General features: G+C 44.0%; 1 protein-coding gene across 2 annotated transcripts; it reads left to right on the top strand.

Annotated features, from left to right (window-relative positions):
- The first annotated feature begins 106 nt into the window (after positions 1 to 106).
- On the top strand, positions 107 to 25,486 carry top2b (DNA topoisomerase II beta). Of its 2 annotated transcripts, XM_012879125.3 has the most exons (36): positions 573 to 614; positions 2,537 to 2,701; positions 3,814 to 3,904; positions 5,653 to 5,716; positions 7,733 to 7,878; positions 8,740 to 8,837; positions 10,570 to 10,782; positions 11,017 to 11,190; positions 11,287 to 11,388; positions 11,473 to 11,610; positions 11,696 to 11,834; positions 12,017 to 12,174; positions 13,659 to 13,784; positions 13,872 to 13,982; positions 14,124 to 14,229; positions 14,327 to 14,436; positions 14,555 to 14,647; positions 14,841 to 14,955; positions 15,050 to 15,171; positions 16,718 to 16,866; positions 17,486 to 17,717; positions 18,667 to 18,801; positions 18,974 to 19,174; positions 19,268 to 19,463; positions 19,587 to 19,678; positions 19,814 to 19,969; positions 20,124 to 20,207; positions 20,956 to 21,150; positions 21,227 to 21,347; positions 21,430 to 21,588; positions 22,431 to 22,641; positions 22,721 to 22,803; positions 23,104 to 23,199; positions 23,332 to 23,475; positions 23,553 to 23,638; positions 25,016 to 25,180. In XM_012879125.3, the coding sequence occupies exons 1-36, from the start codon at positions 573 to 575 to the stop codon at positions 25,178 to 25,180; spliced, it is 4,818 nt and encodes a 1,605-aa protein (XP_012734579.2). The 2 variants fall into 2 exon arrangements, with proteins under 2 accessions (XP_036001491.1, XP_012734579.2); XM_036145598.1 differs by having other exon boundaries at positions 107 to 614; positions 11,017 to 11,388; positions 25,016 to 25,486.
- The last annotated feature ends 253 nt before the right edge of the window (positions 25,487 to 25,739 follow it).

The raw sequence follows: 25,739 nt of genomic DNA, 5'->3' as shown, positions 1-25,739 counted from the left end.
TTGTGTTAACAAAAAGGAGCAACAGTCACCACGGGCAAACGGTTTCTATTGGTCAGAACACCGGTGCCTTTGAAAAGCGAGAATTTGATTGGTCAGTTTCCCTGCAAGACGATTTGCCGTCTGTGTTGCAGATGGCGTAGCCGGACATCGGGCGCTGTGTTAGCTGCGCTTTTATTATTAAATGAAAACAATATTTCAAGAACTGTTTTCCAGAGGCTTTTAGTTAAATTAATATTTTACTACATATCGCGTGTTTGTGAAATTTCATAGCTATTTAACTCGTTTGTTTTGTACAGTATTTAATATTGAGCCCTGAGCCCGGTTAGCATCTTTGTTGAAAGTTTAGGCCTACGGTGCCACCGCTGGTCGATTTTAACAATAGCTGCGAAACGCTGGCCTCCATTGCTTGTTTGGATTCATTCCCGGGATTGTGTTCCAGCCGCAGAAGGAAAGAGTATGGGCGATAAACACGTTTTTGTGTCTTTTAGCATGTAAAGTTGACGGGCTTTTATTTTGACTGGAGCTGAAGACATTTTGCGAGCTGCATCACAAATTAAGGATCACAAAGGAAGATGTCCAACGGCGCCGCTGGAAACGGGGGGCTGGCTTGGGTGGTAAGTTAGTTCAGGACACAGCCAACACGCAATGGGATCTTTTTTCACAGATGTTTTGTGCTTTTGTGCTTTGAAGTTTTAGCTGAACCCAAGGCTGGGTCAGCCTCCGTTGAGCATTTAAACGTCCCGGCCGGTCCGTAGGGGTCTCCCACTTGACCCAGCCGGCTTCTGGCTCCGTTTAAAGGTCTGACCCGGACCCCAGAGGCCGGAGCCGAGTAGGATTAAATACCCTGATTTTTATTTTATTTTTTTATTTTACAACCTAACCACAAACATAAGCCAATTGTCTAGAGGATGTTGCCTTGCAGCAAGAAGGTCCAGGGTTCAAACCCGGCCTGGTTTCTTTCTGCATTGTTTACTTATGCATCCATGGGTTCTCTCCGGGTACCCCGGTATCCTCCTGCAGTCCAAAAAACTCCCTGTATGTGGCTCTAAATTGTCCTTATGAGTGGGTGCCTATTTGATTGTCTCATGTGTCCCTGTGATGGACTGTCCAGGGTGTAACCTGCCCCTCGCCCAATTCAGGGATTGGCAATTTTAGAAAATGGATGGATGTCAAGGCTGTCGTTGCCAATGTATTCACCTTAGATGGGATCCAGCATTAGATCTGCAATTATAGTTGCACTTTTGTATATAATTTTGTTTATTTCAAACACGTAAAAACAAAAACAAATGACCAATAGAGCAAGAAGGGAGAAGAGGAGAAAAATAAGGAAAATGTGTGTAGATACATAACAGAGAATGTAAATGAGTTTGCTGCTGCTTTTCTGTTTGAAAAGGATTAGAAAGAAGTGGAAAAAAAACATTTAACTCTACCCCTTATCTATATTTGATTAAATATATTATTGTCTAACTCAGTTATCACTGATGTATAATGCATAGCCCTGTTGTATTCATATGCATGTGACATTTCTGGGCAGAATGATTATGAACTAACTCTCATAACATGAGAAAAGCAAGTTTACCTAAGCATGACCCTCATTGCTAATTTGTAGAATGACAATAATAACAAAAACTGACCTAAAAAAACTAAAATAGTAACAGTTGTAGTAACAACCAAATATAATACATCAGATTTAATTGGTAAACTTCTTAAATGTGCTATATTATATATTTATGTTATCTTAGTGATATAATAATATGTTATAATATATTTATTATTATTATTATTAATGATAATAATAATAGTACAGAAGCCAAAATAAGAAAGTGGGTCGCATTATAACCATGCCACATATTTGCATTAATGCTCTTCTTCCCTGTACCTTATGAATAGTCTAGTTTTATAATTATTATTAAATGACTCCAGAGGAGACTTTTCTTGAACAGGAGGTGGGAGATACCCAGAGCAACAGATCCACACACACTCACTCCTTAGGGCAGTTTTGATAATGATAATAATTGAACTTTTTGATCTCACAATGGAGAAATTCACTTCTGCATCTTGGGGAGCAGTGGGCTGCCACTGTAGGGCGCCTGGGGAGCAATCTGGGATTAAGGGTCTTGCTCAGGGACCCCAGAGTGCAGGCAGTGGGGATCGAACCGGGTACTTGCAACCTTCGCAGAGCGCAAGCACACTGCTCTACCCACTAGGCTAACACCTCTCTAGAGAGATCATTTAAAATAACATGCATGTTTTTCTTACTGTGGCATTGGGAGGAAGCTGGAGTACCCAGGGAGAACCCTCAAATGCAAAGGAGAGCCTGCAAACTCCACACAGAAAGACTGTGTTTGAGATCTTAACCCAAGGAAGTAGTGCTAATAACGGCGCCACTTATTTCATTGGTGATCACCTGGGTTTCCTGTAGATGCTTAGCAAACGTATTCTCTACCCCTATTCTAGCTTGTTCGTCTGTTTTCAAACTACAGTATATGCGGTTTATACTTTGTTTACTGATGACGACGGCCGCTGTCTTTAACAGGACGCTTCTAACGGGAGAGGTGACATTGGAAAAATGGAAGGAGGAAAGAAAGACAAGGCGGGCTCCAAGCTGTCAGTGGAGCGGGTGTACCAGAAGAAGACTCCTCTAGAGCACATCCTTCTGCGTCCAGACACATACGTCGGTTCACTAGAGCCGCTCACTCAGGTAACCTCAGGATGCAGATGCACTGCTGTTATTGGCTGTCAGGGTCATGCCAGTCACCGCCTCTAAACCAATCAGTGCCCAGAGAAAATGCTGAAAAAGGGCAGTACTGTAAGCGCGGTGTGGAATTGCTCTCCTCCTCAAAGTTAAAGCATTATCTCGTAGTTCACCAGAACAACTAGTCGTTCCCAAAGAACCCCCCCCCCCTCTTCATTTGTCAAAATATTTCTGACTTTCAAAAGGGGGCAGACTGAATTAATGACTATCGAGGAGGCGTTTTTAAGGCAAGCTACATGTCATGCTGGCATATCGAAAACTAGCAAAGTACACAAAAGGTTCTGTGATGGTTCTGTGAACAAATGTTGGTGTTACTGCAGCGCTGCAGAGACTAATGTCTCGGGCCCATTGGTCAGTTTTAGCTTGGTGACCAAGTAAAAATGACCAATCGTGTTAGTTCACCTAAAACGATCACAACTTCAGGGTTTTCCCCAGAAAGCCGACTAATCCTGGCGGTGGTTGTAGCGATGGGTTGCGTGGAGTGTTGCGTGTTGCAGCACTGCGCAGCTCTAAGGCGGACCTCAGACCTGTTATTGGGCTGTCCGTGTCCGCCGAGCTAAGAACAGCTAGCGTTAGCTTATGTTGTCTGAGAGGTTTACGGCTAAACTGATACAGGAGCTAAATGACCTTTTTATGTTGCTCTCAAACACGGAGGCATGGGTTATGTTGACAAGGCTCCCTACTGTATTCCATCTTTGGTATCACTGTGTTACTGTTGTATAAAATACTTATTTAAAATAAATGAACAAAGGATGGCAGGGCCTGCCAGGCTTATAACTCAGTGGGGGAACCCTGGACTTATAATGGAGTCCAGAACTCGCATAGAACCTTCAGACTGACTTCCACAGTCGCTTGATCTGAGCACAGTAGATTATCTCAGCCATGCTTTGGAGCAACTAGTGAACCCATCGCCCTGAAGGATGAATATTTCTGGCCAATGTCCAAAATGTATGTGACTCCAAAGTCAGGGCTACTGCCAGAGGAATTGGATGTTTTGGAGGGTCTACGTTCGGTCTTCCTGTTTGCTGTTTCATATTCTGATCTTTGAACTCTTTCAGCAAATGTGGGTCTTCGATGAAGATGTTGGCATGAACCAGAGGGAAATCACCTACGTTCCTGGACTCTACAAGATCTTTGATGAAATTCTTGGTAGGTGAATCTGAGATTTTTCTTTGTTGTTTAGAGTTATCCTCCCAAATTGAAGTAGTCTGTGTTTATTTTTACTTGCCAGTAGTTGTATCGTCATTTATTTGCACGGCTCAGCAATAGGAATGAGAGAATAGATGTTGACGGTATTTGTTCTATTTGAGCTCATCTGTGTGTGCCTGAATACAGACTAGGCATGTGACCACGTGAACATCTGGCCTGATGAGTACAGTTTCATCATGGTTATTCATATTATCATGGTTTTGTTAAAAATATGCAAAAACTGTTACTAGAAGCTGAGGGTAAGTCACAAAGTTTACAGCTGGCAGCAATGAAGTTATATCAGCATTATTAATAATGTTAGTCGTATTAAAGGGGTTTTAGTGTATAGGTTGTGTATTCCATCGTGACGGACGGGTAGCTATTCCTTAGCAGCATTAGCTTGTAGCGCTAGCACCTGTCAACCTCCTGGATCTGCCACAGTGAAGGAGCAAAACCTTTGGGCAACATTAGCTAACACTATCGGTGTAGCTATTAGCGTCACAGACATAAAACGGCCAATAATTATCTGTCGGTTTGAGCTCCTCTGTCGAAATCCGCTTCCCAGGTGTGCATTTCAGACCAACGCAGCGCTCCGTTCTGCTGCAGTACGCAGGAAAATGCTGACGGCTTGGTTGACTCGTGTACAGTGAAGCAATGAAACCGACCAGTTTCTCTCCCTCCATTGTTATTTGGAACCACATTAGAAATAAAATGAATAAATATTTCCCTTTCTAGTCCCACAGAGGGCAAATGTGTCTCTGCAGTCAACCCATCCCTTAGCCAGCACTGAGGGGAGCACAGCCAGCAATCTGTGGTCAAGAGTCTTGCTCAGGGACCCGGAGTCACAGACTGAGTTTCAAACCATGATCTTAGAATCATGGCTGGAACGTTATCAGAAGCAAAGAGCAGTCGCTGTGACACATCTGTATTGTTCCCTCTTTGAGAAGCTCTCTCCCGTTGTCGGCCGCGGCTGACCCTGCTGCAGTGGGGGCCGCTGCCCCTCAGCACCGTTGGTCCCGTTATTGACCCCACACCGCAGAAAAAAGAGGTCCGGTAAATAAAGGTTCTGGGGAAAATGTCCTGGTGTTGTAGTTGAATCCCATTGAAGATCAGCACCCCGATGTGAGGGAGAGGTGGAAGCTAATGTGCTTATTGTCCCATGATTTGTCACTTTCTGCTCATGGACAGCAGAGACGGGGAATCTTTAGCTTTAACTAGCTGGGAGCCCTAGGCTGCGGTAGATTAGACACTCTAGTTGTCAGGATATTAGTAATGAACAAGGGAGCGCCAGACGCAATAAATGCCTGTTTTACTCTTCCTCCTGTCATCACGAAGTATCTTGGGTACCAGCCCTGTGTCTGGTGTAGGCATCTGCTGCAGTCATTCCTCATCCTGAAGGCTGACTCTACTTGTTGTCCTTCGTGGATTCATGATATTTAGAACGTAGGAGCCAACAAATATTGCCTCACACTCCTTTGCTATATTTATTTTACACACACTGACATTGTGATGAGGTCATCTTTTCTTTATACTGTGCAGCCCTACACAGGACTTAAATAAGAAATGTTATATTAATCTGTTACTGAACGCATAGATTTGTGCATGAATGCATCAACTTGTGACGTTTGGGTCTGAAACAGTTTATGTGTCTCGTTGTTCTCAGCCCTCTGAGACGCTAAATGCATGTTTTATTTTTTTCCCTCTGACAGTCAATGCAGCAGACAACAAACAGAGGGACAAGAACATGACTTCCATCAAGGTCACCATTGACCCGTGAGTATAGGCATTACTTCATGTCTTAATACTTTGTGGACATGAGCGTGGGAACATGGGGGATGTTTGGGCAGAGCTCTTTGTTAAAGGAAAACAATCTTGCTTCTCGGGGTCGTGACATCTGTCAGTCAGCTGTGATGGCCCGGCCCGCCAGTAATAACAGTAATAACTGTCACTGCGCAGCCTGCCAGGTGTATCCTCATCTGACTCTTTCTACATCTCTTTGTTTCTTCAGCTGCTAGCTGTATGATCTTATTAATCCTATCTCACCCTGTTCTCTGCTGCTGATGTGGTTACTTAGAGACAGACCTGCATGGTGGCTGTGCACACCTGGATCATATTCTCCCCTGTGTCTCAGCACACATGAATTTTTATACATTTATACAGAAAGGAATGACAAAATCCTTAAATGATATTTAGCCAGTCTGGCACCGCTCTAACATATTACTTCTAACTATTACTTATAGTATTCAAATCTATACTCAGATTCATAATGAAATGGAGTGATAAAAAGATCTGATCCCTAATTACTCATCTGTCCACATTCGTCCTGCAGCCACAAGCTGACCGTAGGGATGGAGACTGAAATGTTTTGTTTTTATTCTTCCATGCTGCTTTTTCTACCTTTACCCATGAAAAAAACACTGACATAAGATCTGACATTCTAAGTCTATCTCATATTTCATTAGCTTTAACCCAGATTATAATTTGCCATTCTAGTGTCCTTCCTCTGGGCCCCACGTTGGCCTTTGACCACTGTAGGTCAGACTGAAACACAACTTTAACTGTTTTCACAACTCTGTTGGTTATGGTAGCAGTTCCAGATTATCATCATGAAAAGCAAAACCCTTCAATGTATCATTGCTTGTGTACCGTGTTTTTTGGACTATAAGGCACACTTAAAATCCTTTTTAAATTTTTTCAAAAATGTATGGTGCACCTTATATATGATTAAATTTGTGCTCATGGACCGATTTTATGTGGTACAATACGCTCAAAAATCTGTTCAAATGTGAAAGTACGACTTTTTGTATGCAGCGAAGACACTCCGCTCATTGGATATTCTGAGCATTACGGTACACTGTGTCACTACCTGATCAGACCCCTGAGCTGTCTACAAGACTGCCTGACTGTAATGTCAAAACTAGTAATGCTTTTATGTAAGGCATCCTGCGCCCAGAGTACGCTCTGTCCTCCTAACAGAGACGGGTAGCTCTCCCTCTCAGGAGAGAGCTGTGTTAAGGAGGAAACACACCGGATGTGCTGCGGTGCTTAAGTGCACCAAAGCAGCATACACGCGTCTTACGCTTAGGTTAGCTTTTCATTTTAATCAGTCAATAAATTTACACTAGAAGCATAATATGCACATATTTACGCTACGCAACTGCTGAATTAGATTGGAGTTCTAATTTCATACACGCATATGCTCCTGTTTGGCAAAACAACATCCTGTGTCAAAGTTCACTTCCGGAAGTATCCCAAAATAAGAGTCGGCAAAAATTAAGCGCCATGGATGATGTAGTTCTGACAAGCTAACAAACTAAAATATGTGATTTCTGTTCAGAAATGGTCAAGACACAGACTTTTAGGTGATCAAAACATAGGATATATTACTGGTAATTAGTCTTTTTTTAATTACTTACACATGACGAAAGTTCTCTCCGTAGAATCACGCAACTGTGAAGCGTACTATGCAGCGTCTGGCGTAAATTTAAACATTTAAAAGAACGACCGTAAGCCACACCGCTTGCGTGGCGCGGCCAGTGTATTTCCCCCTTAAGATGACCAAATTGTATTTTTCTAATGAAATCAGGGGACGTCTCTGATTTTGTTACGCATGGAATCTCTTCCTGGGGGTTGGTTTGTTTTGTCTGAACTGCATGGCCCACGGGGCGGGGAAGATGCGTTCACTGTGTGCCTTATAATCCAGTGTAGCTTATAGTCCGAAAAATACGGTAAATCAGCCTTGGGACTCAATTATTTGATTTTTTTTTTTTTTTTTTCTGCTCTTTCCAGGGAATCTAACACCATCAGCGTGTGGAACAATGGTAAAGGGATCCCTGTGGTAGAGCATAAGGATGAGAAGATGTACGTTCCAGCACTGATCTTTGGCCACCTGCTCACCTCCAGCAACTATGATGATGAAGAAAAGAAGGTCACAGGTAAAAGCAGCTCATCAAAAGACTTAGTAAAGGATCAGTCTAGACAGGCTAGTTCCAGTTCACTCCTAGCTTTAAACAACCCCCTTACTTCATTCCTTCAGATGTCTACGAATACATCAAAAACAGCCAAGATGCTAACTTGGTATAAACAGTTTGTTAAATGTAAGAATCAGTTCACATAAAAATGGACTGATCAAGTATAACATGGGCACTCTGTCTGCAACGATACAATCTTATATGCTACCAATTTTAATGGACTGTTTTTGAACTTTTGAACTTAACTAATGAGTGAGATAAATAGGATGCAGTTACAGCGCTAATGTAGGCCTTGTAATATTGATAAAATGCACCATGATTTAAAATGTTATTTTACTGCACTTTAAAGCTACTGGTCATTCAGTTGTATAATGTGATTTGTTTTATTAATATTATTGTAGTATTGGATCAGTATTGTAATTATTGATCTACATGTTGAGACTTGAGGTGTTCTGTTTTGAATTGATTTAAAGCGAAAGTGTCATTGAGTCGAATGTTTTGCTATATCTTATTGTCCAACTATGTTTTTCTGACTTATTACATGTGATACTGGATTTTTGTACATAGTAGTAGAAGAAGAGGTGGAAGAAATTCCTTTATTGTCCCACAATGGGGAAATACAATGCCAAAGGCACAGACAGAGTTACACCTATTTTATAGTGGTGGGGAAAAAACAAGCTAATCTAAAGCAACAGAAGACAAGTTGTATCGGAAACGGCAAAAATCTAAGTAAAAATAAATACCAGAGGAGATATTGCACAGTACAGTGTCAGCTGAGCCATGCTTAGTTCAGTGGACCCCTGCTGACTGTTGATTTGTGTCTAGGTGGAAGAAACGGCTACGGCGCGAAACTCTGCAACATCTTCAGTACCAAGTTCACAGTGGAAACTGCCTGCAAAGAGTACAGACACAGTTTCAAACAGGTGAGCTGGTTCTTCATGTCAGTACCCCTGGAGGAGAGGAGGTGCAATGGATAAGAGTTCTGGTAATGAAACAAAAGCAAAGATTTAGAGGAGTGAAGCTTTCAAAGAAGCTCTTAAACCCCCTTAGACCCCCACCCACAGGGGTAGCCGTGGGTGGGTGCGGTGAACCGGCTTTGCGGTGCGAAGGTTAATGAAACTGCTGGAACCTTTTCAGGAACTAGGGTTGTTTTCTCGGGTAGTTTTTCCTCACCTCTGTGTTTCCACTGCAGAAATCGGAACCAAATCAAGCAAAACTAGACAAAGATGGACTCCCAAATATTTCCTGCTAGGTAGGCGGGGCTTTGTGGATTCACTCTGAGCTAAAGGTGGAGATCAGTGTGGGAGGATGCTAAACCTTTTTCTGGCTAAATATCCCCAGCATTTAGTCGTAGTCATCTCCTCCTCTGTCGGTCATATTTTCTGTCCACTTTTAATGAAACATGAGGAGTTCTGTATGTTTGTTTGCAAACATTTAAACCCAGTCATCCATGTTAAATGTCAGATCCCTTGATAAAATCAGCAAACCTTAGTAAAGAACATCTCATTAAAGGAAGTTTGGATGTCAACCTGAGCACCTGTCCACATAAACAAGGAGAAGCTCTCTCACTGAAGCCTTCTCAAGGGAATTTAACTTTGTTTTTTATTTTTTCAGTTGTTCTGAGATACAGATAAAAGTAATCACAACTGTCCAGGAATGTTGCTTATTGGCTGGTTTAAAGTTTAAATGGAGTAGAAGTTCTGTGGGGTGCTGTTACCAGACACATCTCACAGACTTTAATCATCAACTATCTCTAAATTAATACAAATGTCCTCTGAGTCAGAAGTGGAGTTGCACTAAATATTGAATCCTAATTGTTCTGGGAATATCCCTGTGGGCGATGTCGCAAGCACAAACAACTGCTTGGATGCAGTATGTAAGAACATTTGAAGTGTCAGACATTCACGCTCTGCAGATCTATAAACCATTTAGCCGGCTAATGAGCCGTCTCTTTCCTTAATGGCCACACAGGAGGATTCCTTAGCTGCTGAGATGCTAGAGCTCTGAATCAACGTTGGGGACCAGTGTTTGAAAATGAGGGTTAATCATAATTAATATTATATCACAATGTTCTACTATAGTATCACAATTACATTTTTTCCCGACATCGTGCAGCTCTAGTTGGAAGTGATTTTAATTATGTTCCAGGACTTAACAGATATTAATAGTATTAATAGATCATTTCTTTAGTTGATCGTAATCCTAGTCGGAGATCAGAGATCAGATAAAGATGCTGTCTGCCTCTACGGCCCATGAATCCTTTCACAGGAGTTTTAACACTTTTGGGTTCGTCTGCTGTCGTTATGAGGCAGTTTAGTCTCAAAGGCCACATTCGATTCCAGCTTTAATTGTTGCACATTTTGACACAAAATCTTCCCCAGTGTGTTTTTTGCTTTGTGAGTGAAGTAACTGCTGTTTCTGTAGGCTTGCGGTTTGCTGCCAGTCCTCAGGTAAGACTACATGTCAGAATGCACCGTTAAAGGATGGCAGCAGCACGGGTGTGGGTGTCACCGGGTGTTTTCCCATCCAGAGTCTGTGGGTCACGCTGCACATTGATACATGCACAGTTTTAACATGCTGGGCATCAACGGTGTTTGCAGAAACACCAGGTTTCTTACTGTGTGTGTGTGTGTGTGTGTGTGTGACCCTTCTCAGACATGGCAGAACAACATGACCAAGACATCTGAGCCCAAGATCAAATTCTTTGACGGGGACGACTTCACCTGTGTGACGTTCCAGCCAGATCTCGCCAAGTTCAAGATGGAGAAACTGGACAAAGATATCGTAGCACTTCTAACCCGCAGAGCATATGATGTAGCTGGCTCCTGTCGAGGAGTTAAAGTCTCGCTGAATGGCAAAAAGTTACCTGTAAGTGTCTCTACCTCTAAATATAGGTTGTGTGTGTGTGTATGCAGATCATCATTTCAGAAACAATTGATACTTTTATGTGTAGTTAGTTGCATGTTTTCCTGTTTAGCTGACTATACATGTTTACAATGTCATCCTGAGAAGAATGACTTAAAAACGGGAATCATGTTCTCCAACTAATGGCTAAGCAGAATTTCCATCATTTTGTATTTTCTCTTCTCCCCTTTATTGAAGATTAATGGCTTCCGCAGCTACGTGGATTTGTATGTAAAAGACAAACTGGATGAGACGGGCGTCGCCTTGAAGGTGATCAATGAAACTGTGAATGATCGATGGGAGGTTTGCCTCACCATGAGTGAGAAAGGCTTCCAGCAGATCAGCTTTGTAAACAGCATCGCCACAACAAAGGTTTGTAAAGATCAGATTGAAAAGGATGAAAAAGTTTTAAAAAGATGGATTAACAGAGAAGCTGTGTGTGTGTGTGTGTGTGTGTGTGTGTTTCAGGGCGGCAGGCACATTGACTATGTAGTGGAGCAGATTGTGGCAAAGCTTATTGAAGTGGTGAAGAAGAAGAACAAGGCTGGCGTGTCAGTCAAACCCTTCCAGGTGGCCACACAAACAGTTTAGGTAACGGAGGACCACAGATGTGCCTTTGAAACACTTTAACCTTCTTTCTTATTTGGGCCTCAGGTGAAGAACCACATCTGGGTCTTTGTGAATGCTCTGATTGAGAATCCAACCTTCGACTCTCAGACCAAGGAGAACATGACTCTGCAGACCAAGAACTTTGGCTCCAAATGTCTTCTGTCGGACAAGTTTATCAGAGCTGTAAGGACAGCTTGACTTTGTTTCCGTTCTGCACGTTTTTATTCATTGATTGGCATTCCAAACGACTCGTCTTTGTCACCCACAGGCCACCAACTGTGGGATTGTGGAGAGCATACTGAACTGGGTCAAGTTCAAAGCTCAGACCCAGCTGAACAAGAAGTGTTCATCTGTGAAGTACAGCAAGATCAAAGGCATCCCCAAGCTGGATGACGCCAATGATGCAGGTGGGATCTGTAGAACCATCAGGCGTCAACTTTTTCCCGACCAGATGCATGACTTCAGGGTTTTCTTTCCACACCAAATCCCAAATCTGGAGCACTGACTAGAGAACAGACCCTTTTACACTAAACCAGTTATTAAACATCAGGTTTTATTCAGAATAATTGGTCTTTGTGTATCATTTCAGGTGGCAAACACTCCTCTGAATGCACTCTGATCCTCACCGAGGGAGACTCAGCCAAGTCTCTGGCTGTGTCCGGTCTGGGAGTCATCGGTCGGGATCGCTACGGCGTGTTCCCACTGAGAGGCAAGATCCTGAATGTGCGAGAAGCAACTCACAAACAGGTGGGGCCCAATAGTTACATTTGGAAAATCAAATGCAGAGAAGGTGTCTGTGCAAATTCTCAGTCATCCGAGTCATCGCAACAGCAAAAAGACTTTAAACGGAGGCAACCTGACTATTGTTCAGTTCTGGATTTGAGTGAAATATTTCTAAGTTATTGGCGTTAAAAACAAAATGTATGTGTTTATAGTGGTCAAGTTAAACCTTTGCATACATTTTTGGACTTGGTTCTTTGTTTTTAAAATTGGTCCTTGCTCTTTTGAGTGGTAGCCATTAACCAAAAAACAATCCTTGGCAGTGCAACTTTATATAGCGCATTTCATCCAAAGGTAACTGAAAGTGCTAGAATTGAATAAAATCAAATTTAAAAAACATGAAATACATTTTTACTAAGAATTAGAAGTGGCATATAGAACACGTTTAACCTTGTATTAAAGGGGAGAGCAGTCTTACAGTGTACAGGAAGCTTATCCTAGATTTTTGGAGCATAAAAACCAAAGGCTGCTTCTTCAAGTTTTGTTTTGACTCTTGGAATGATGAATAGATTTGTTTCAGATTATCTTAAGGGTCTTAAAACATCCTGCACAGAAATGTAGAAAAGAAACAGGAAAACTGAGTACCACTGCCAGAGGGCGGTAAAATCTGATGTTCCATGGGAAGCATTTCTACGGAAGCCTTCAAAGGCAAGTGAAAATCAATCAAGGCTCCATTTTTCTTTGTTATTGTAATACTTTGTTGTGCCACTAGAGGCACTAGAGTAAAACCACAGACATTCACTAAGCTGTGTGGTTGAAATGCATTTCCAAAGGGCTGTTTTCCAAGAACCAACGTCCCTTGTTCTAAATAGCCCCCTTTCCATTGAAAGCCCTGGGATTTGTTTTCCCGTGGTAAATGAAAGCCTTCGGTTTTAACTAGGCGCATTACCATTGCAGAGGCTCATTTATCTAAATCAGCCTAATCACAAATGGGGATGTTGTGCAGAAAACTGCACTTCATCTTCAGTCCAGTGGGTGGCGGCAATAAGAGACCAAAGGCTAACAACCAAAGCCATATCATTTTCTCTCTTTTTTTTTTTTCAAACATTGGTAAACCTCTGTATGTAGTGGTTAGCTGGATAGAACCTATGGAGTATTTTCAGGTCCCACTTCTTCCATTTGGTGTAACAGTAACATTTTAAGGGCGGTAAAGCCTGGCTTATCCATGTTTATTTTCATTTTTAATGACAAAAGCTGAATAAGATCTTATTGCGAAAAAGAAAAATTAAATGTTCTTTACTTCATCCAACAGAGTGTGAGAAGAATCTTGGTTTAGATTTCCCATCACAAAAAATGACGTAGGACATAAAATAGATTTTTTGTGATGTTGTAAAAATTAAATAAAACAACATTTTTCTTTTTTCCATTAAATCAAAATACCCGCGTAAGTAGGGTGAATCGGAATGACATTATGTGCGTCTGACTGTTCTTTGTTTATTTTCTGGTAACAGATAATGGAAAATGCAGAGATAAACAACATCATCAAAATAGTTGGGTTGCAGTACAAGAAGAGCTACGATGACCCAGAGTCCCTGAGGACTCTGCGCTACGGCAGGATCATGATCATGACGGATCAGGTGAGCCGCCTCACAGACTCTCTCTCTGCTGGTGGAAACTCAACAACTGCTCCAGGTTTAGTTAAAACACGCGCTGTCTTTTCATAGGATCAAGATGGCTCCCACATCAAAGGTCTTCTCATCAACTTCTTCCATCACAACTGGCCCTCCTTGCTGAAACACACATTCCTGGAGCAATTCATCACACCTATTGTGAAAGTAAGGTGGCCACAGCCACAAACGAGCACTGATACGTTCACCTATTGATTAAACCGGCTAGATTTAGCTAAAAGTATGCCATAGATATCGTTGTGTACTTAACAGATCTGTACAGGTGAATAAATGAGCTTTGCTCTGCAGGCGACTAAAAACAAGCAGGAGCTGGCCTTCTACAGCCTCCCAGAGTTTGAAGAGTGGAAGAAACAAACAGAGAACTTTAAAACCTGGCATATAAAGTACTACAAAGGTTTGTTACTTTCATATTTGTGTATAAAATCCCTTACTTGTGCCACCAGCTTGGTTTGATCAATGGTTTTATATTTCAATCTCCACCCATGTTTCAGGTTTGGGAACAAGTACAAGCAAAGAGGCAAAGGAATACTTTGCTGACATGGAGAAGCATCGGATCACCTTCAGATATAACGGTGCTGAGGACGACGCCGCCATCACTCTGGTAAATTTCAGGACAGGTTATACAATTCTACCGTATCCTGACGCGATCGTTCGTTCTGGTTGAAGACGTGTGTTTGGCTATGAGCTGGTTGAACCTGTGGAGGTGACTGTTTGTCCAGGCCTTCAGCAAGAAGAAGACCGACGACAGGAAGGAGTGGCTGACCAACTTCATGGAGGACAGACGTCAGAGGAGGATGCACGGCCTGCCAGAGGTCTGTAGCATCACTCAGCTGCTGTGTGAGGAGGTTCTAGTCACTATATGGACCCAACCGTACCTTCTTACCGGCTCTAACTGTGTCTGCTAATCTGGAGGGGTTTCCTCACGTCTGATCAAAGTGCAAATATATTAATTGCTTTTCTGAAGAAAAAAAACAAACTGGCCCTAACGCTGCTTTTGTATTTCAGCAATTCCTTTATGGAACTCAGGCCAAACATCTCTCATACAATGACTTCATCAACAAAGAGCTGATTCTGTTCTCCAACTCAGACAACGAGAGATCCATCCCATCCTTGGTCGATGGTTTGTATATGTTCTGCCTCTGAGCTTTACGACAATGTTTAATACTGCCAACACTGGATCGTGTGTGCTCATCTGCACGGATGGGTGTTTTCAGGCTTGAAACCGGGTCAGAGGAAGGTGCTGTTTACTTGCTTGAAGAGGAACGACAAGAGAGAAGTGAAGGTGGCCCAGCTGGCTGGCTCGGTGGCTGAGATGTCTGCCTACCATCATGGAGAGGTACAGTCCACCCTTAGAAGTATTACGCAGTGCCTTGCTAAAGTATTCTTCACTATTCTGTTCCTCACAACAAACGTCAGTGTGTTGGATTTGGATTTTAAGGCACAGACCCACACAAAGGAATGTACAAATATGAAGTAAAAGGACATTTCATGGGTTTCAAAGTGGGAAAATGTAACAGAGGGAGGATCCGTGTTCAGAAAGTTAAAGCCAGCCCAGAGATTACTATTTTCTTTCAGACTATAAGTCACACTTATTTATAAATTTATTTCACACAATCCAAGACTAAAAACTGACATTTAATCTGGTAAGGAAACTGGTTCAATTACATAGCTGCATCGACAACGGGCTGAATAATATGAAGCATACCTGCGAGGTTGAATGCAGTAAATTAGCATAACAAGCCACCAACATCGACCGGGAAGGTTCTCATCAACGCAATTTAACGAAACGGCCTGTTACATTGAAAGTTGTCAAAATTACGCTGAAATTAGACCGTGAGCGTAGCGGTGCTAAGCTAACTGTATGATACGGATGTTTGAGAGCAACATAAAGCTCACATGCAGCATCAGCAAAGTTGTAAACCGCCCGGACAACAGACCTGTAAGCTAGCGCTAGCTGCTGTTAGCTTCACAGACAGCCCAACAACAGGGGTCTGTCTCAGTCTGGGTCCTTCAAGCTGCACCACGCAACGCTCAGCTGCGTGAATGCAGACTGAAACATGTTTCAGGTGCTCTTGCACAACTTAAAAGAGCAGCATATAGTTTTGACAAGCCTAGAGCGCCCTCTTGCGGCTATAGACGGTAATGTTTACTACTTGATTCATCTTGGTCAGTATGATTTACCATTTAAAATTGATGAGTCGCACCTGAGTCACAGGATCAGCCAAACTACGAAAAATAAAAGTTTGCTGCTCCACAGCACTGATAGGGACTAAAATCGTTAAGTGAACCAGATGAAGGAGAACCAGGCATGGTTTCTACTTTCTGAAGCCAGATTTATCCACCTCTGGAAAACTAAACTGAAAGATCCTCTTACCTGAGCAGTGGCTCACTGCAGCTCCTCCAGAGTTAGCATGGGACCCTTGGCTGCTCCTCTGATTAATGCTCTCCTTGCACAGACTCTTTTGTCTTGGTAGGCTTGCCGTTTAAAATACATATAAAATACATTCTTAATGCATCCAGATGTGGAAGTGGACGATTCTGAATGGATCAGCGTCTTTCTAAAAGTCATTTTAATGTCAGTTTGTTGAGCTGTTGATAAAGACCTAAAATGTGGAACTCTGAGGCATTGAAGTGCGTCACACTGCAGATCTTGTTTTAGAACCCGAACCCTGCTTTGATTGTCTCCACAACTTTGTTGTTGAGCTGTCTGCTGTGTTCTTTGGTCCTAACCATGTTGGGGGTTCTCTATTCCCTAAAGAACGTCAGAAACAGAACAGCTGGTTCTGCTGCACGCAGATGGACTCCATTTAATGACCCATTCCTGCTGGCTTATACTCCGTATTTCTGCTCATTAACTCAGCTGCTTCCTGTTTGTCTTGTAGCAAGCTCTCATGATGACCATCGTGAACTTAGCCCAGAACTTTGTGGGGAGCAACAACGTAAACATCCTGCAGCCTCTGGGTCAGTTTGGTACTCGCATCAATGGAGGCAAAGATGCAGCTAGCCCCCGTTACATCTTCACCATGCTCAGGTAATGCAAGAGAACGGAAGCGTTGAATCTGTTTGAGGTCCTGTTAGTCCATCAAAGGCTGGTTTAACCTTCTAGGTTAGAGTTAGAAACAATCATCTGTGGTAATCTGTGGCTCTGGTTGACCTAACCAGTTTTGCTTTTGCTTAGAACTGCACAATATACAGCAAATATATCATCATGCCACTATATTACATATATCATTATGGCACTATATTAATATATTAGAACGACTGACTGAAATGCAGTATTTGTTGGCTGTAATACTTCAGAAACAGTGTTAGAATTTTAGCGTATCTGCTCACTGTAGATGTCCGCTGGTGACGCAGATGATTTTGCCCAGGATGCTAATAAGAGAGATGGTTGGAAGCACTGCTGTGACGGATCAGCATCATTTGATTTGCTGCTATAGTGCAACCTTAGGTCTCAGAGAGACTCCTACTAACAGAGGGTTCTCCGGTCAGCCACAGAACCCAGACTGATTAAGTTCCTTTAGGAACATTTCTGTCACACCACATTTTATTTAATAAGCAGAGTAGTTCTCAGTGTTATCCAGGTCCAGAGAGAGACTAGGTGTGTGTGTGTACTTTTTTCTGACGTCATCATGACCCTTTCCCCATAGTCCCCTCGCCAAGCTGCTGTTCCCAGCCGTGGATTTCAATCTGCTCAAGTTCCTGTATGACGACAACCAGAAGGTGGAGCCGGAGTGGTACATTCCCATCATTCCAATGGTGCTGGTGAACGGAGCGGAGGGCATTGGGACAGGCTGGGCCTGTAAGATCCCAAACTACGACCCCAGGGAGATCGTCAACAACATCAACAGAATGCTTAACCACCAGGACCCCTTACCCATGGTAAAAATCACATCTTTGTTTGAGAGAAACGCTCGTGATGACCTGTCAGCAGTTTTACGTCCTGCTGGGGGTATAATACTTATTCAATGTGACCCCTATTTAATCATTTTATCAATCATAAACTCTATTTTCAACCTTTCATTATATCACAAGTGCGATCATGGGTTGCTGAAATAGGGCAAAAAAAAGCATATTGATAAAATAGAGATATTTAGCGATAATTATCAAAACAATTCAAAACATACATTTTAAGTGCAGCTCTGACCATTTTATGCTGTTGTTTAATGACCTATTTTAAATAAATGCATTCAACACCACCCTTTATTCATCCAACTGTTTACCAAAACTGTAAGTCTTAAAAGAAGAAAAAAAGAACACGTGATCTCTGAAGGGTCTGCATTGTGATTGGTTGGGAGGATGTAATGACTGTAGTATAAACCTACATGATAGGCTAGAATGTTTTTTTTTATTGACCTTTTTGTCTATTGAACCACACGTCTATCGATTGATATTTATCGTTATTGAATTATCGTCCAGCCCTAAGCTAAAACAGGATGTCTTAGATCACAAGCTCCAAAAGTGAAGCCTAGAGATGCACCTATTGTGAAGGTCAGGAGTGATGAGGAACATATTCCTTTGGCTGTTGGGCCTGCCAGCTCTTATTTATGTATTTTATAGTTTACTGTAAATTTCCCCCAAATCTTCTACTTCTTTGCAAAGCAAAAGTAAATAAGTTCTGAACCCAGGAGACACGCAGCTGACATCATCATTTAGATCCTTATTTCACATCGACAGATTGTGTGTCTTATACCCGGTGTTGCTTTGTGAAGCCAGAATTTCCAGACTGCATGTTGGACCTGAACGCATCTCAATGTTTTAGTTACTCTGTTGCTGCGGTAACTGCTCCCCGTGTAATGCTTGTGTCTCTTTGACCTGTGTGTGAACCCAGCTTCCCAGTTACAAAAACTTCAAAGGGTTGATCCATGAACTGGGCCACAACCAGTACCTGGTCAGTGGAGAAGTGTCGGTCATCGACAAAAACACCATTGAGATCACAGAGCTTCCTGTGCGGACGTGGACTCAGGTAGGATCCCTGCTTTGTTCTGCTGATGGGATGGGATGGCGTGGAAATGTGTTTGATGCGTGGCTAGCACAGTGGTGAGGGTCTGACAATAGTCACGCTAGGTGACCGCTGTGTGTTTAGTCTAAGCTGGATGCTTGGGTGCCCTGTTCAGGACTGAACCTTGTGTCTGCAGGCCTATAAGGAGTCTGTGCTGGAACCCATGCTCCAGGGAACCGACAAGACTCCAGCGCTCATCTCTGATTACAAGGAGTATCACACAGACGCCACTGTTAAGTTCATGGTCCGCATGTCTGAGGAGAAGCTGGCTCAGGCCGAAGCCGTCGGCCTCCACAAGGTCTTCAAGCTGCAGTCCAGCCTCACCTGTAACTCCATGGTAACGCACAGCATCAGGGCATTTTCCTGCGTCTATTTTCTGCGTCAAAATGCAGATCCTGCGTGGTGTCCAACACTCTAACTGAACTTGCAGGTGCTGTTTGACCACATGGGCTGTCTAAAGAGGTACGACTCAGTCCAGGACATCCTCAAGGAGTTCTTTGAGCTGCGTCTGCACTACTACAAGCTGAGGAAAGACTGGTTACTGGGGAGCCTGGGGGCCGAGGCCGCCAAGCTGTCCAACCAGGCTCGCTTTGTGCTGGAGAAGATCGAAGGGAAGATTTCCATTGGTGAGGGCCGCGCAGACGCTTTATAAGCACATTCAGCTGTTCAGCGTGGAGGCTGGGCTTCTGAAGGGAGACCATCTAGTCCTCAGGTTCATTAACATTTCTCCTTCTGTCGGTTTTCAACAGAAAATAAATCTAAACGTGAACTCATCCGCATGTTGGTGCAGAAAGGCTTTGAATCAGATCCAGTGGTGGCTTGGTCCAAAGCTCAGGAAAAGGTACAGCAGGGCTGGCCACAGCACAAGCTGTAGGCCACAGGTTCCTCTCTACAAGCTGTTGTGCTGCCAGATGCTGAAACAGATGTTAGCTGAGATTGTGCTGCTGCATGACGCCATGTGGGACCTCTGTGACAGGCTCAGGAGGAAGACGCTCTGGACGGGAATGACAGCGACAGCTCCGTGGACTCCGGCTCCACGTCAGGTCCAAACTTCAACTACATTCTCAACATGCCTCTGTGGTGCCTGACTAAAGAGAAGGTGGACGAGCTGCTCAAGCAGAGGGACCAGAAGGTATCTGTTGTTTTGAATCTCCTGACGGCTCTTCCGTGTTCGTTTGTCAGAGTAGATGTGGCTGAGATGGTTCTGTGAGCTCTAGCTTTTGGTCCGTGGAGAAGCAGACACCGGGAGATGTCTCTGGCTCACCACTGTCTGTTTGTTTGTGCAGAGAGGCGAACTCAACGACCTGCAGAGGAAATCCCCAGAGGATCTATGGAAGGAGGACCTCTCTGTCTTCATCGAAGAGCTCGATGTAAGTTTTGTTTCCTCTAATTGTTTTACACAGAACCTTGGTGCAATGCTCCATCCTTGTTCCTCTGAAATGGAATCAACAGCATCTCTCTGCTGTCACACTTGGAGCAGTGCAAAAACGCAATTAAAACTAAGTAAAATATTCTTGAAATGAGTGAATTTATCCTTGATATGAGCAGCTAAATAAGATTATCTGCCAATGGAATGAGTGTTTTGACCCCTAAATAAAGATAATTAGTTATACTGCATTTGGAATAAGATGATGGAGATTAGTTGTTCCTAATAAAAAAGTGCAAAAATGTTATTTCATTGGCAGATCATCTTATTTGCCTGCTCAAATCAAGGATAAATTCACTAATTTCAAGAGAATGTCAATCATTTTTAGTTCAGTGAGGTGCTGCATGTTTGCCTCAGGCAGAAAAAAAACAATGGGGTTGCGTTATCGTATGCACTGCAGTGCCACGCTCGTATATTTACCCGAATCCGCCAAAAGCACAACCACATGGAGATGCCGATGTCCTGTATGCTTCTGTCAAAGAGAAGCAGCTCAGTGGCAGAGCGGGGGTGCATCAGTAGAGGACTGGGTGTGATAGAACAACACAGAGTAGAACCCAGCTGGGAAGTTGGAGGAAAAGGATTCATGGTTTTAAAAAATTGGACAACTCAAAATCTGGAAAGTTAAGCCCCCATGACTCTAGGTAGCCCAACATAAATTAGTTTCTTAAAGGTTTGTGTTTTTCACTGCGCAGAATGTCGAGACCCAGGAGAGAGAGGAGCAGAACGCGGGGAGGGCCATCAAGCTGGTGAAGGGGAAGGTAGGCAAACCTAAAGTGAAGAAGCTGAACCTGGAGGAGACCATGCCTTCGCCGTTCGGCCGCAGAGTGGATCCTCCGACTCAGCCCATCAAATCTGACGCAGCCAAGAAACTGACCAAAAAGAAGAAGGTAACTAGACCGAGGGCATCGGTAAGAACCCAAAGCTGAAGACCTGCAGGATGCTCAGTGGCTGCTCTCTTCTCAGGGCGACTCAGACACAGCTGTAAAGTTGGAGTTTGATGATGATGGTGAAGGAGCAACTGGAGAAAACTCTGTAGTAAGCAAACCCAAAGCTCCACGAGTCAAGAAAGAGAAGAAAGAGCCGGGTGGGTAGACACCTTTTACTGCCGTTTAAACCCTGCAGCACAAGTGGAGCCACGTCTGATAACGCTCTCCTTTGTGCTTCAGGAGCTCCCAGAGTGAGGAAGCCTCCTGCTCCTAAAGGAGCTTCAGTCAAGAAGGTGAAGAAGAGAAACCCCTGGTCTGATGACGAGTCCAAGTCAGAGAGTGACCTGGAGGAGAACGAACCCATCATTCCTAGAGAGACCAAGTCTCAGAGGGCATCAGGTAAAACCCAACAGTTAGTTATCTCTTCAGCTTTACACGTCTAACCAGCTATCTGCAGCCACACGGTGCTCAGAGGCTTTTTCTTTTTTTTTTTTTTTTTTTCTTTTTTTTTTTTTTTTCTTTCTTTCCAGAGGCTTTTTCACACAACAGCTCCATCATAAACGCACATAGTGGATCCCTTCACCCAAAGTAAATTCACATCCTTTAATTAAAGCTAGGATGCCAGTCTCCAGTGGTGGGCAGCCGTTATCCTGCAGCTATTAGACGCGTCGCTCTTCCAACACGCCTGAATCAGCAGCATGGCTGCTTCCCTGGCCTCTGCAGCGCTGCATGACTGACTGCTGCTGTGGGAATGTTGAGTCTAAAAGCTGCAGGATAGGAGCTCCAACAACTTTTATACCGATGGTCATTTTCCTTCCTCGTCACGTTTTACTGCTACTTAGTGTTGGTCTGTGACCCAATAGAATACAGAGAATATGTTGGCAGCGTGTCTCGCTGTAAAGCACAGTGACAGGTGGGGCAGCGAGCTGCTTTCAGATGCTGTGCTGCTAGCGTCCACTGAGAGCCGCGCTTCATCTATTCTGTCGTGTTAAAACAGCAGAGCTGCTCCTCCAGCCCACGTTGGCCAACTATTAGTCCTGGGTTGTAGCTTTTGATTTGAATTCTCAGTGAAAGAGCCATCAGCCAAAAACAAACTAATTAGCTTTTGTCTACTCCAGCTGTCTGCGGGTGCCGACTGATGCAACCCCGATGCAACCAACATCAGGATAATCAGAGCGGAGGCACCAGAATCCCTGGCTACACTAATGCGCCGTGACATTTACTCTGCTTTCATCTTGCAGCTTCCAAGCCAAAATACACGTTTGACTTCTCAGAGGAGGAGGAAGCCGACGAGGAGGAAAACGGAGACGACGACGTGGCCTCCTCCCCGGTGAGGTCCGTCAAAGATGACTTTGGTTTCTCAGACACCAAGGACCGAGACAGCGACCAAAATGAGGACGACGAAGAGGAAAACAACGAAGATTCCTACTCTCCACCCCCCAAACCACCCGTGTAAGACTTAGAAATGAGAGCCGCCGTTGCTGGATGGCACTTAGTGCTGTTTGATTGATGCTTGGTGTCTCCTATGAAGGTCTGCACCCGTAGCTAAAAAGAAAGCCAAACCCAGCATCTTCTCATCCAAGTCGGCCTTCTCTGAAAAGAGCAATGATAGTGGTGAGTATCAGTCTCTCTGAATGGATTCATCAGCAGCTTTCAGCTCGGGGGGGGGGGGGGGCTTTGGTTAGAGCATCCAGACCCCGAGAGTCAGGGGCAAACGTCTCTTTGGGAGTTTAAAAAGAGCCAGATGAGGTGATTAAAAGCAGAGAGCAGGTGGCTGATCTGTCATCGACAGAAAGGAGGATTCTTTGTCAGATTCCAGCGTGGTGATTGGCTGTTGGATCCAACAGCGATGTCCTGATACAGCAGGGACGTGTTGACACACCGCTGCAGCCCAATCCTGTCTTTGTTTTGCAGACGGCTCCAGGTCGGACAGTGACGATGACGCCGCTCCTAAGTTCTCCACCTACTCAAGCAGCTCAGCATTTGACAAAGTATCACCAGCAAAGAAAGGTAATGTCTGAGATCAGCCAGTGAGGGGCGCTATGGTGCAGCATCCCAGCCTCCTGGCAGCAGTGAACCAGGATCCAGCCATCTTCACTCTGCCTGACCTGCAGTGTTTTCTGTCCTGCTTTCTATGTCCAGCTGCAGCTAAGAAACCGTCTGATGCAGCTCCCAAACCCAAGAAACCACCAGCACCCAAAGCAAAGAAACCAGATAAATCTATTTGGGACTCTGACTCAGACACCGGTGACACCAGCTCCAAGAAGCCAGCACCAGCTCTCAAAGGTACTTTCCTTTAACACGGACGTAGAACGGTCCCGTTGCTGGCAGGGAGGTTATGTCAGCATTTGTTCTGATTACAGGTAAAGTTCGGGGGAGGAAGAGGAAGGACTCTGGGTCTGAAGACGAGTACAGTCCAATGAAAAAAGCTCCAAAACCTGCAGTCAAGGTGAGTGCCACCTGTGTTAGGATGGGGCAGTTATATCTGGCAGGCAGACGCTACATAGACTTTAGAAAAAGACTCTTAGCCTGGTTTCTCTGTCTAGCTCTAATGGCGTTAGATGTTACGTCAGTATTTCTACATAACGTTCTTTCTTCATCATGCCTCCTGGTGGAGTGCACCAGTCCTACCCTGCAACACGATGGTGTTCTCAGGCCTGCAGACCTCCCCTGATCCTCCACATGTGATGATGGTGTTATGGTCAAACACTCATAGTTAGGTCCCCTCACAGCACAGGGCCTGTCCCCCATGGTGAAGGTCTTGTTTCCTGGCTTTTTATGTTGCCTCTCTCTGATACGGCTGACGTTAGTCTGGAACTGCTCCCATAGAGGGCTTTTTCTGGGGCGCAAAGTAAACCAATCAGAGGAACTGCAGACGAGACGTAAAAAAGGGACAGTCAGACTTCCACTGTCAACATTTCACATTATAATTCTACATGGCGAGCCGCGGTCCAGTGGGGACTTCGGTGAACGGTTCTGTTTAAACATAAAAAGGCGCACAAGCAAACGAATGCTCCGTAGCAGCGGCCATCTTTGTTTTGGCCGGGGGCTTCTCAGGCGCCTGTGATTGGTCGGTTCTAAGGGAGCAGCTCCAGACTCAGGTGGCTGTAAAGCAAAGCCAAAGTGAGTCCGGCCGGCCCGGCTACCTCTGAGGGGACCTTCAGTCCATGTTGGTGCAGGACCTGCTCCCCTGTGGACCATGACTCTTACCAGCTTCTGCTGCATCTCCACAAGGTCTTTACCTTTGTTCTGGAGTTGATTCACTCACTTCACACCAGAACCCGTTCATACCCGGGACACAGAACCCGCCTCCTTTGAGACCCGTATGATGCCTAGGCGTTCCCCTGTTTGTACTTGCATCTAGTTGTTTGAGAACGTTAATGTGGAACCTGCAGGTATCTGGAAATTGGACCCAATAGTGAACCAGACTGGTGGAGGTCCACGGTTCTCTCCCTGTTAGCTGTCTCTTCCTTTTGAGGTATACTGGCTTGTGGAGGAATACCCTCACTTCACTAAGATATCGTCAATTAACCTATCAGAGGCCTGCAAAGCCATGACATCATCGTCTGGGGTTTACCAACTAGTTTAATAGCATAGACTAGTTGGTAAAGAGTCATTTTATCTAAACTCAGGATTATTCAGGAAACAAATTATTTAATTAATCCTCTCTAACCTAAAACAGGAAAGGTTTAATGTGAATAATGTCAGACGGTAAAAATAGAAGTTTTTTTTTCTCTATTCAGGATGTGTAAATATCTGGTTTCACATGCAAACACAGAGGTTCTTGTTACGCGTTTTTTAAAAGTCTAAATGTTTCCCCGTGTAGAAGCCTCAGAAGCCTCCGTCCGATGATGAGGAAGAAGACGACGAAGACAACAGTCAGAGCACCAAGCGAGCCGCGTCCCGTGACCGGCCGGGCCGGGCCAGGAAGGAAGTGAAGTACTACCACGACTCTGAAAACGAGGAAGATGACGACGACATGTTTGATTAAACTCCCATCCAGATCCACTCCGCTTGTTTGGAAGTTTCCTCCTCCTGTGTTCCCTCAGACTTTTGTACATTTTCCTGTTTTATTTTTTCATTAATGGTGGCGTTCAATGATTTTTAATGTGTAGGTGTTTTACACTTTTTATTAATATACATATACAGGTTTGTTTTTTTACGCTCATTGAAACGTTCTGTATTTGTCTGAAGCAGCTTTTAGGGATTTAGAGCGCTGGTCTTTAGCACATTTTAACTGTTATGATACTATGTAACTTTTTGGACATGAAGTTGAAAGTAAAGAATACAAAGTTCAGTTCTGCTGGTCCGTCTCTTTTCTGACTGATGCTGCAGTGGGAGAGTAGAGATGCTGTCAGACAGCCACTCGCAGGGATCTGATGAGAAATCACGTGATCCAGACTATTAGCCGTCAGTCAAAGTTGGATCCTGTGATTCCTGCAGCTGGGAAATGACATCAAGGTGCAGAAGGGACCAGACTACGATGAAAGGGTTAATTATCGCCTCCTGCTGGTCATAATGTTTGCACCCGTTTAGGTTTGCTGCCACTT

Source organism: Fundulus heteroclitus, chromosome 13 (genome assembly GCF_011125445.2).
Source record: "Fundulus heteroclitus isolate FHET01 chromosome 13, MU-UCD_Fhet_4.1, whole genome shotgun sequence".
In the NCBI taxonomy this organism is placed as follows: Eukaryota; Metazoa; Chordata; class Actinopteri; order Cyprinodontiformes; family Fundulidae; genus Fundulus; species Fundulus heteroclitus.
The sequence above is the reverse complement of the archived record's forward strand: the minus strand, read 5'-3'. Positions and strand labels throughout refer to the sequence as shown.

Bases quoted from the DNA above. Each gene is read 5' to 3' on its own strand.
- top2b (XM_036145598.1), top strand. From the start codon at position 573: ATGTCCAACGGCGCCGCTGGAAACGGGGGGCTGGCTTGGGTG. The intron at 13,785-13,871 runs GTGAGCCGCCTC...GTCTTTTCATAG, and splicing joins TCATGATCATGACGGATCAG to GATCAAGATGGCTCCCACAT. The intron at 19,464-19,586 runs GTGAGGGCCGCG...GGTTTTCAACAG, and splicing joins CGAAGGGAAGATTTCCATTG to AAAATAAATCTAAACGTGAA.